The sequence below is a fragment of the Berkeleyomyces rouxiae genome (genome assembly GCF_048999995.1).
Source record: "Berkeleyomyces rouxiae strain 22BRR77 chromosome Unknown BrBRR77_ptg000001l, whole genome shotgun sequence".
Lineage (NCBI taxonomy): Eukaryota > Fungi > Ascomycota > Sordariomycetes > Microascales > Ceratocystidaceae > Berkeleyomyces > Berkeleyomyces rouxiae.
In genome coordinates this window covers 2841788-2853050 of record NW_027396491.1, presented here as the reverse complement: position 1 = coordinate 2853050, position 11263 = coordinate 2841788, and the positions used below count along the sequence as shown (strand labels likewise).

Genomic DNA, 11263 nt, shown 5'->3' with positions numbered 1-11263 from the left:
CCTCTGGGGCCCAATCTTTTTTCGCGCAACCGCGCTGCCAACCCTCTGGCGTGAATACGCCGCCAACCCCCCTTTTTTTTCCTTATTTTGCACAAATCTTTTTATCACTACATCAGCGGTGAGGCCAGGACTCTAGGTCTTGTTTGGGGCCACGCGGACGAAGGACAGCCTCTGCGCTGGGCAGGTGGGAGACCTCCTGTCATTATACTTTGGATTGTGGGGTTTCTGTATGCATGGTTTTAGGTTTTGGTTTTTGCTTCTGTTATGTATTTTTCTTGGTACTAGAAATAGTCCCCTGTCGTATGTCGAGAATCCCTCGCGAGTAGACAGGTTAATAAAGACTTTCATCATCATTTTTGCGTTCTACGTGAGCGGTTAGGCCGGGACTTCGGATTATTTTGGGGGTTGCACGCACGAGAGACGGTTTCCGTTGCTAGGTGGGTGCGAGTCCATCTTTACACTTCACCAATGCAGTTTCTATAGGCAGATTCCGATGCTATGTTTAACATTTATATGGATCTTCTTATACCAAAGATTTTCTCCTGTCATATGCTGAGAGTACCTTGCAAGTAGCCAGGTAAACAAAGACTCTCTCGTCAGTATGCCTGAGCCTGAGTCCGCCCACGACTTGTGCCGAGAATCCATTACAAGGAGACATGTAAATCAAGGCTCTCGTCACTTTCAATCTGTACCTTTGCTGGCTTTTCCTACCATTTGTACATCGATGTTAGCCACGAGCGTTCTGTATCTCATCAAGCAAGTGTTGACCCCACACCACCGCATGGGAAAGGCTCTTGCCTTGGTTGTTTTCTCAACAGAGGCTTTTTTTCTTCGTAAGCTAGTTAAACAGTCTTGCAAAGTGTGACTTGCAAGAGTTCAACAAAATATAGCAGATAGGGTACTGAGATACGTAAATACTATCCAACTCTACTTTCTATCCTTCTCACACTCTCCTTCTTTGCTCTGAAGTTGGAAACGCTTGTGTTACGTTGTACGGGATCCACTTGAGACGGCGAAAACCTCTTTTCTTTCTTCTAAAACTAATCTCAAAGAGCTTGGGCTAACTACGGAAATACTTAGCTGAGTAGTATTAAATGATAAGATGGTTCCCGTCTCAGACTGACCCAGAATTTCAAGATATGTCGGTACTTAGACGCAATGAAATATTCGAATAGAAACCACTTCCTTAAAGCAAGGGACTAAATCTCAGCATAGGCAGCACCAAACTTGGATAGCGTAGTCACAAACTGCGAGCTGCGTAGGAACCAGTTTCTATCAGTATTTAATAGGAGGACTCACTGTTGTCCTGTACGGAGAAGTATCCGGAACATCACAAGTTCAGAGAGTTCAATGGAAGAGAATGTATTCAATGAAAGGGAAGAAAGGCGAACGATGATCGATGCCTTCTATTCTAGATACTATGGAAAAGAGAGAGAGAGCAGCCCTTTTATGCCCAGCAGTCCATCGATGTCTTGTGCTAGAGTCAAGTAGTAGTCGGAGGAGAATGCCTAGTGAAGCTTAGAAGCAAAGTCTAGTCCGAGCAAGAAAAGGAGAAGTGAGGCCTTTTGTCGTTCAGCTTCCACTAGGTTGGGAACTTTTACAATAGCGTTCTTCTTGTGGCGAGTTGTGATGTTAGAACGTGAACGAGTTGAAGGCAATTGCGATGTAGTCAGAAGAGCACAACCCTAAGATGCTTTTATATGTAGGGTTAGCATGCTGACAATATCAACAGTTTCTCGGGCTTAGATATGTAGCTCATGGATACTGAAGCTTTAGTTGGATCTCATATATTTTAGTCGCAGTGAAAGTCATGTCAAATGCCTCTTTTCTAATATGGACAAAATAACGGAAGTGAATCACTCTATTCGAATGGAGCTTGGCAACAGACTTGCTTTCTATGTACTCCTGTCACTTCCCTTGCTGCCGTTGATATTAATGCCCTTGGTGCTGTAACTACTTCTTTTCCTTCTGCATCTCCACGTTCATGTCAATTGCTTCCTTCAATCTGTCCATGACTTCGGGCTGATTACCAAACACATTTTCCAGCAAGGTATCCAGCTCCACATCGATAGTCGCCAGCGTCTTGCCGTCATCCGTGTTGGCTTCCGCCTCAACCACCTTTGTCGCCCATCTGCCCGTGAACGCGTAAATGGCTCTACGCAAAAGCTCATCTAAATGCTCGCTCATGTTCTCCTGTGTCAACGCAGGTGCCGGTGGTGGCGCGGGTGTAGCGCTGCTACCCGTCAGCCCGCGCGACCATATCGGCAGAGGTGCGGCATTCATGATGCTGCTAAGGAAACCAACCCATGCTTTGGGATTGAGCGTGTCCCAGATGGGACCGAGCGCGCCGCTGCCATTGGTAGACTGCTGGCGTACGTCGCCAAACTCAAGGCTGACGAGCTGGTTACGAAGCACGAGTAAATTCTTAATCATGAAGAGATCTGAGTCTGACGAGCCCTTAGTAGTCTTCATTTTAGCCTCAACACGCTGAAGAGCACGGATGGTCTCGCGAACAATGTTGAACACAGTGATACTCTGTTTCTGGGAGACGTTAGTAGTCGGTCTTGCTGATGGAAGAGCACATAGCACAAAACTCACACTGCGGTCTTTGGGCATGCACTGGTCAAACATATCTAACAAAGCCAAGGCCACTTTAACAGTCGGGTATGCGTTAGAAACTGGCAGCGGCCCCACGACCTTGGGGATCTCGAGGGATTCAGGAGCAAGGGGTGCCTTGGTTATGATTCTGGAAACCTCGGCTTCGAACCCTCTCTCAACAAATGGCCAAAGATGATCTGACAATAGCGCGGCGGCATATTCTCTCGAAAATATGGAAAAGGGCGAATCTGACTCGTCGTAGTCCGACAATAGATACTCATTCGAAAGCCATCCAACAATGTTGCAGATGGTGCGCAGTTCTGCTGCCTGCAAGCCAGCCTGGATTGCAGCACCCGGGGGGGCCATGTTTGCTGGATTCACCAAGAAACGCTGATGCGACTTGAGTACGGAATACGCAGAGTCGTCATCAGGACTGCGTCGTGGTAAGACATGGAAGATTTTGGCAAATAGATTGACCTCATTAAAGGCTCGCTCAAAGCACTGTTTGATGTAGGTGCGCGATGCGGTTTCAATTGGGGTGCCTTTGGCCTGACCCGCCTTGTACTCTTCAATGTCTCGGTGAGCCAGGGCGCGCATGTGTCGATCCCGCGTAGATAGATACGTGTAAAACATGTTCTTCGCACTTCCTTCATAGATGTCGCCAGCAATCACATCGTCCTTGTGGATTCCAGTATTGTCGTAAACCCGGCATATGACCTCATGGATATTGGGTACAAGCGAATAAGACTCGAGAACCATCTCCGCAAATCGATCGTATGACAGCGCATGTTGGGCAGATTCTGAATTAGTATTGTTGAGCTGTGGTGCAAGATTCAGGGCCACCTTGTCTAGTTTGTTACTCAAACCAGTCTCGAGGAGATGAAGCGCTTTGGTTAGAAGAGATTGATAGCGGGCAAGATATATTTCAGCGTCCCTGTATGAGGTCTGTGAGGAAAGTTAGCGCAAGTATGGGTGGTGTGCTAGCTTGAGGCCACATACATGTTTTGCCATGAAATCAATGCACGAGTCCAGGTGTCTGAAGACATCGGCAAACGAAGCATCATCCACTAACTTGCTTGCGCCTGGCGCATTGAGTCTTCGCGTCGCATTATCAAGATAAGCATAGTAGTGAAGATCAGTGCCAACTTCATCCGAGAGCTTTCTCAGTCTCTCCTGGTCCGCAATAAGATCTTCGCATTGAGATCTGAAAGAGGTTGTTTGTAGTTCGACAGCTTTGAAAGAGCTGGTGAGCTTCTCCAGCAACTTTAAGATATCATCAGTATCGGATATTAGGTTGTCGAGATGGCCTTCGGTCAGGTAAAGCTGTTTTTGATAACTTCTGTTTGACGCTGAGTTAGTAGCAGCGCATGAGATTTTACGCATTTGCATGTAAAGGACCTGGCCACATACGTGTATGTACTGCGACTCTTCTGATGAAGCTCTTCGTCATAGTCCAATTCATCCTCGTCGTCCGTTGAATTGAATCCTTCCAATGACAAAGCTACGAGGCGCGAAGCTTTTGTAGTCCGTCTACTGAACTTCTTTGCAAGACTTGTTTTTCTCCGTCGATTGAGATCGCTCAATGAGGCGACTCGTCGCAACACCTCGGGCTCGGGAAAGTTATCGGCTTCGTCGTCTATTACAGCCAACACGGGTCTGGAAGTGTCACTGCTGCTGCGAATATCCGTGGAAGTCTAAATTTTGCGGTAGACAAGAATCAATTAGCATTGAGCCTCCCTACGGGCAAGCTTGGAATCAAGACATTGAAGGTGTGTGTCCCAAGTTCGCGATATTTCCAGGAATTGCTGATATTCACGTACATTCGCCTGCTGTAACAAAGACGGCTTGCGCCCGTGGCCTCTGGTTGGCTGTGCAGAAGATGCGATAGGCTTGTTGCTGGCTTCAGGTACAAAGTTATACCACTGGTCATCGTACATTGTGACGGGGAGACGTTGCTTGCGCACCTTGCGAAGCTATCAAGTGTCCGTAGGCCATACTTCATTTACAGGCAACGTTGCCAGGACCAGGTTGATTTGGGTTAGGTAGATCTTATCGGCACGTGAAGGAATGTTGTTAGGGTTTTGTAGCTCCAAAGCTTCCTTGCTTGCAGTACGTTCAACCAATCAGATCGCAAGGATATTTTTTAACATTTCCAACACGCCTCCAAACATCTGAACCTATGTTCAATGATGTAACTATCTCTATCTGGCCCACCAATTTTGAGCCAACCATTACCACTACCATCACAAAATGCCTGGTCTTGGAACCTTCAAAATCCCTTCGGTCGCTTTGCGGCGTGCTACTCGTGCCGCCTCTTCGGGTCCGGTGCTTGCTAGCAATATCTCCCACGCCCGGGGTTATGCGACAAGACAGACCGCCCAGCGTCTGGCCAAGGTAACCCGAGGTGCGCTGGCCTTTGGCTCCGCGGCTGCAGTCGTTTACTACTACCCCACCATAACGCGAGCTATGTCGGGTGAGCCGACTGCGGAAGAACAGAAGGAGCTGAACAAGGCCAGATTCAAGCCAACAAAGGCTAAAGTAACCGCGCAAACTCCGGTTTCCCAGGCCGACCTTGATTCGACTCCGAAAAGCTGGGAATTTCCGGGTCTGTATGTCTGGGGTATCAATGTTTGCGGCGTGGCGGACCCCGATTCTCAAGATACATACGTGCCGGTGCCCAAGCGCATGAAGTACTTTGATGGCCAGCTTCTACGCGATGTCAAGTTACGCCATAACTTTGGCGCAGCAGTCACAGAAAAGGGTGACATTGTGCAATGGGGTAAAGGCTTTAACAAGGAGAATTCAGAGCCTTCGGTAACGTTAAAAGGCAAGAACATCGTCAAACTTGCTACCTCAAGCGACCGTGTTATTGCACTGGCAGCCAACGGCAATGTGTACTCGTTGCCTTCTTCCAAGGAAGATCTGCTCACTGATAAGAAAGACTTGGAAGCGGAAGTCAAGAAGAACAGCACTGGAAGTTCGTGGTTGCCGTCTTTCTGGTCTAGCAACCCTTCTTCGGGATTGGCGTTCCGGACCATCACGCCAGAAAAACTAGCCCGTGGTGAAAAGGTCATTGATATCAGCAGCGGAACTAATCACTGCCTGTTTCTAACTAGTGCTGGTCGTGTTTTCTCTGCTGCTTCTAGTACGTCCGAGTTCCCGGCTCATGGCCAGCTGGGCATACCTGGTCTGACATGGGACAACCGCCCGTCAGGTCCTTACTACCAGCCTCATGAGGTGCCTGGTCTCAAGGGCATCCATGTTGTTCAAATTGCTACCGGTGACAAGCACTCTGTTGTACTTGACAGGGACGGTTGCGCATTCGGCTTTGGCGACAACATGTTTGGCCAGTTGGGTATGATCAACCCTTCGGGCACCACTCTCATGGACAAGCCCACCAAGATTTCTAGCCACACGATGTATGGCCGAGCTGCTGATGCCAAAATGGCCAAGATTGCTGCTGGTGGAAACAACACCTTCTTTGCTGCTAGCAGCCCTCAGACCCCCGAGTCAATTGATATCTGGGGAGCTGGCCAAGGTCATCTGGGCAGCTTGGGCACCGGTCGCTGGCTTCACATGACGTCGATTCCTAGCAAACTGCGGGCACTCTCTAGTCTGACAGAGTTCAGCGATGCAGCAGGTGCCATGGTGCCGATTCGCATCGGTGAGCTGAGCGTGGGTGCGACTCACACAGCAGCGGTGCTAGATGAGGCTTCACCACAAGCTGGACGTGATGTGCTGGTCTGGGGCGGCAATGAGCACTACCAACTGGGCACGGGCAAGCGCGCCAATCTGAGCGCACCATCAAACATCCCGCCGGCTGACATGGCCGAGGACGCCCAGATGTCTGAGTCCCAACGGCTTCAAGCAGCACCGCGAATCACGACAGTGGTGGAGGGAAAGAAGAACCGCAAGGTTACGCTGAAGCAGAAGATTGAGTGTGGCGAGTATGTGACTGCGCTGTATTCAACGCCTGCATAGAGGAGAGAAGGCCAATGTACTTTGGACGCGCGCATGATGGTGGGGCTGGCCGTGCTAGTTGCAACAGCAGAGCCGCCTGTGTATTTCTATGTGTGATTTGGACAGTTTCAACTAGCTAACAAGTTATCATAATTTGTATTTTTATCATGTACACCATGGAAGTGCCTTTGACTACTTGCAGTGCAACATCGTCGTGACAGATGTCAACCGCTGTGACCAAACCCTGCAAAAGGGTTTTGTTTCAAGGACAACTAAGCATGACAAACAATTTAGAGCTGTGGTTCTAGAAGGAATTTAGCTTTTAAACGGCGCCTATAGTGGCAAGCCACGCAGGCCAAGGCGCGTATTTCGCATGGCTGTGGAAACAAAGCGAATGAAACCTGACCCCGTTGAGGTGAGGTGAGGGAGGTGAGGCTCGCATTGGACGGGGTTACAGTGACGTAGGCTAACCCAGGAAATGCTACATAACGTCATGTTAATTTGGTTGGCGGCATAGAGGGTTTTTTTTTTTTTTTTTTGTTTTTTTCAACCCGAAGCGCGCGACTGGACGGACGGCGCATTTTTCCACCGCTGCCTTTTGGTCTCACGCTATTTTGCCAGTCTCTTCTTTCTTTTCCTTATTGTCTTCACCAGCCATGTAGTAGAAAACGACTGGTACCAAAAATACCCGCCCCTATGCCTTAAAAGCACAGGATTTATCGTCGGCCTAAATGGGGAACTCCACGGCCAAAAAGAGAGGGGAGGGGCTGCCAGGCCTTTCCAGCGCTTAGGCGCTTTAACAGCGAGAGCTTGGGCGTCCAACCAATATACCAGGCCCAGAATTAGAAGTGCTAGCGCCCGCCCCCCCAACGCTACCGGTAGACTGTTAGAGCGGTGGTTACAGGCGGCACCAGCGCTGTACTGTAAAGCGGATGGGCCGTGCCCAATTGTACCAAGCCAAGATACTGTGCAGCCAATCACAGAGCTTGCGTGCTCTTCTCTTGTTTGGCGTAGCGCTGCTGGTGCAGCCCAGCGTGTGGTGTTTTCTTTTTGATACTTTTTTTTCCAGTGGGAAACCTCACGATACTTGGGCCGCCCACACACACCCAGAGTTCAGAGTTTTAGCGCTACAGAACAGATCTCGCACGGGACTCGCCCTGCAGCCATACCAAAGGAAAGGTACATACATACATACCAACAATCACTTGGCCCATGGCGATGGGTTCGCTGCCAGCCAGACAAGGCCCTCCCTGGCACCCTGACACATCCGTCAGTTGCATCCCCTAACGCCTGGCGCCTCACGTTGTGCTTGGTACTCAGGGCGTTGTGCCATCGTCACTGCAGCCCGATCACAGCGCTGCTCTGCCGAGGACATCCCATTCCATCCTGACATTGCTGTAGTGTACAGTAGCATTAACGCCAGAAAAGTGACAGCAGCCATCCATCCCATTGTTCGGGGGCACACGCAATAAAGCCGCTAGCTATTGTTCCGCCGTCTGGCCTTCTGTTCTTCTATCCTGGGCACGCCACCATTTTCGCCGGTTGCTGCTGTGCCAGTGCGCCCACGGTCCCGTGCTTTTTCACTTTTTATAGAGCGAGTGGTGCTGGCATAAAAAGCCAAAAATCTTATTCCCCGCCAGGTGAGCAAAGGCCAAGTGACCCAAAAAAAAAAAGAAGAAAAAAAGAGAGAGAAAGGCTAATTATCGAAGCTACTGGGCTAACCGAAGCTCAGGCCTGTACCTGGCCTTGATTGTGACCAACACAATAGCCTGCGAGTCCAGCAAATCGAGCAGCCCGCCCGTCCTTTCAGAACCGCCCACACCACCGCACGCCGGCAGCCGCTGGTTCCATTCAAAATGAAGCGCTTCCCCATGCGTCGGCGTCGTCACAAGATCATCGTTCCATCTGAAAATCATCTCACTTCGTCATCTCCTACCCAAGCCGCTTCGGTACCTGCGTCAGAGTCAGCACCAGGACCAGCTGCAAACACAAATCCAACTACAAGAAACACCACTCCCGCCTCCCCTCCTCGTGGCCGACGCACCCTGAAATCTGCCCTGTCCAGCTCAGCCTCTGCCATCAACGCTGCTATAACGTCGCCAGCCACAGCTGCAACCGCTTCTGCACCCACAACGGCAGCCGACGTTGTGAAACAAGCCCCTAAACACCGCTATCGATACCGGTCCAGGCACAGACACGAGCCCACCTCGACCAACACTGCCAACACTACCACATCCACCGCCGACCCCACCTGCAGCGTCTCCTCGCCTGCTCTGAAACCTACAGGCTCTGCTGCCGCTGTAAAACCTAGCACCAGCATACCAGCGTCCACGTCCCCAGCAGCGCCCTCTACCCCCCAGCGACGTCGTCACCGCTGGAAGAGACATAAAGACAAGCCCTCCCGGCCAGTAACCGCCCGTCCTGAGCCCGCTCCGACGTCTGCCCAAGCACAGACGCAGGCCCAGACACAGATACAGACACAGGCTCAGGCTCACCCCCCATCAGCCAGATCCAGCACCTCCACCTCCACCTCCACCACTGCTATCCACCACTCGGGCCCAGCCTCGTCGCCGCACCCCATGCAACTACAAATCCAGCTGCAACAGACGCCTAGCGCTACTTTTGAAACCGCCCCTACACCATCCAGCTTGGCCACTGCTCCCACAACCACGTCACCAAAATCTGCTGCTGCTGCCGCTGCTGCTGCCGCCGCCGCTGCTTTTCCCACTGCTGTCACCACAACTGCCCCCTTCATCCCACTGCCCTCCAAGCCCATCCGCGCCGATCGCATTCCCGCCGCCTTTCGCAACCTGCACATCCGTCCAATGAAACGCGCACGATCGCCTGCTCCGCCGCCCATTTCTACTGGCGCTGCGCTCCGCAACCCCTCCATCAATGCCGTAGCTGTTGCTGCTCCGCCCTCGGCCACCGCCACGTCTGCCGTGCCGGGCTTCTCGTCGTTTGCCGCGTCCTCGAACCTGCCTACTGAATCTGCCTCAGGTACCCAGACAGACTTGTCAGGCCCAGCTGCCGCTGCCGCTATTCCGTCGCTCAACACCCCGCGCCGCAGCAGCTTCAGTGGGAGTGTCAGGATGGAAAAGAACAAAAAGGGAAATGCCAGCGGCGCTCAAAAGTCCAAGCACCAGTCGCCATCTTCTAGAACGAAGCCGCCCGTCTTCTCCAACACGTCTTTCCGGGGGCATGCTGTTGGAAAGCCTACCGCCTCTTCTCCGACTTCGTCCTCGAATCCCCATTCCCAATGGGCGTCTTCGTTCAAGGTTCTGTCGCCGCTGTCTGTGACGTCAAAGATGAACTCTGGTTCGGCCTCTACCGCTGCAGCAAGCAAAAGAGCAAGCAACATGAGAACTCCCTCACCCAAAGGGGCCAAACTACCTCTGTACATGTCCTCATCTATTCATGGTATGCTGAAAATAGTTTGCCCCCTTTTTTATCTTGAAAAAGAGCAGCACTTTTTTTTTTTGTTTTTCCGGCTGACTACATTGCATGGCCTACACTAACACTTTCTCTTCTAAACACAGACATCAAGGCCAAGTTCAGCGAGCTCACCTGGATTGAACGAAACCGCATTGCCTTCGGGAGCAGGCGCCCCAGAATTAACAACCGCACATCTTCCCCATCACGGCCCGCCACTGCGTCTGCATCTCTATCCAGTCCCTCTGATATAAGTGGCAGCAGCTCTACCTTCAGCCCCAACCGCAGACCTTCATTTCGCTACCCCGAACACAACCAACCCGAGCTCGATCGCTATGTGGATATCCTTCCATGGAACCACAACCGTATGGTTCTCGACGTGCCCGACGGGACACAAAACTACGTCAATGCCTCACCCATAATACTCGCTTCGCCTAATGAGCCAGCCAAGTTGCCCGAGTTGAGATACATTGCGATGCAGGGTCCGACACTGGCCTCGACGCCGTATGTGTGGCGCATGGTATCTGAACAAATACAAAAGCAGGCCGTGATTGTGCAATTGACCAACATGGTGGAAAACCGCCAAAACAAATGTTTCCCGTACCTTCCATTGGAAGATGGAGGTGTTATGCACTTAAATGATGACGACAGCTGGGGTGACGGCTGGCGCGCTTCGGTTCGGTTCGTTTCCAAGAAGATTTTTGCCGAAGGTGCCATTGAAGCCACCAAGTTGGTGCTGCGCGTCGAGAACGTCCACACCCCGAACAAGTCTCGCGAGCTTACTGTCCGCCATCTACTGTACACTCGCTGGCCCGATTTTGGTGTTCCAGTTGCCGACGATCTCCCAGGGTTCTTGCAGCTAATTGAACTCTCGCACCATTACAACAAGGACACGCGCAATCCGCGCATTGTGCACTGTAGCGCTGGTGTGGGCCGCACGGGCACCTTTATTGCTCTTGATTTTTTGAAGCGTGAGCTGGATGGAGGCTTCCTCCTGGGCGATGGGCCGGCAACCGTTGGAGGAGGCATGGCGCCGCCGCCTCTGCCAGAAGAGATGTCGCCCGTGACGCCTGGTGGCGTGGATACGCGCAACGATTTGATCTTTAGTACGGTGGACTGGCTCCGCGAACAGCGCAAGACGATGGTGCAGTCAGAATCACAGTATGTGTTCCTGTACCAGGTGCTACGAAAGCTATGGAGAGAGCGTTACGGGCTCAGCGTGGAAGATGTTGCCGAGAGAGCGGCGATGAGACACGAGATGGAGGGGTTATGA

The 11263-nt window shown here is 51.5% G+C and overlaps 3 protein-coding genes across 3 annotated transcripts; 2 read left to right on the top strand and 1 right to left on the bottom strand.

Moving 5' to 3' along the window:
- Positions 1-1953: 1953 nt before the first annotated feature.
- On the bottom strand, positions 1954-4535 carry BROUX77_000818 (uncharacterized protein; the record flags this gene model as incomplete). Its single annotated transcript, XM_073753351.1, has 5 exons — positions 1954-2541; positions 2599-3543; positions 3598-3937; positions 4009-4292; positions 4419-4535. The coding sequence occupies 5 exons, from the start codon at positions 4533-4535 to the stop codon at positions 1954-1956; spliced, it is 2274 nt and encodes a 757-aa protein (XP_073609053.1).
- A 313-nt stretch (positions 4536-4848) lies between these two features.
- Positions 4849-6579, top strand: BROUX77_000817 (uncharacterized protein; the record flags this gene model as incomplete). Its single annotated transcript, XM_073753340.1, has 1 exon — positions 4849-6579. The coding sequence occupies one exon, from the start codon at positions 4849-4851 to the stop codon at positions 6577-6579; it is 1731 nt and encodes a 576-aa protein (XP_073609052.1).
- Positions 6580-8414: 1835 nt separating this feature from the next.
- BROUX77_000816 (uncharacterized protein) lies at positions 8415-11263 on the top strand (the record flags this gene model as incomplete). The annotated part of the gene is made up of 2 exons (XM_073753329.1): positions 8415-9978; positions 10098-11263. The coding sequence occupies 2 exons, from the start codon at positions 8415-8417 to the stop codon at positions 11261-11263; spliced, it is 2730 nt and encodes a 909-aa protein (XP_073609051.1).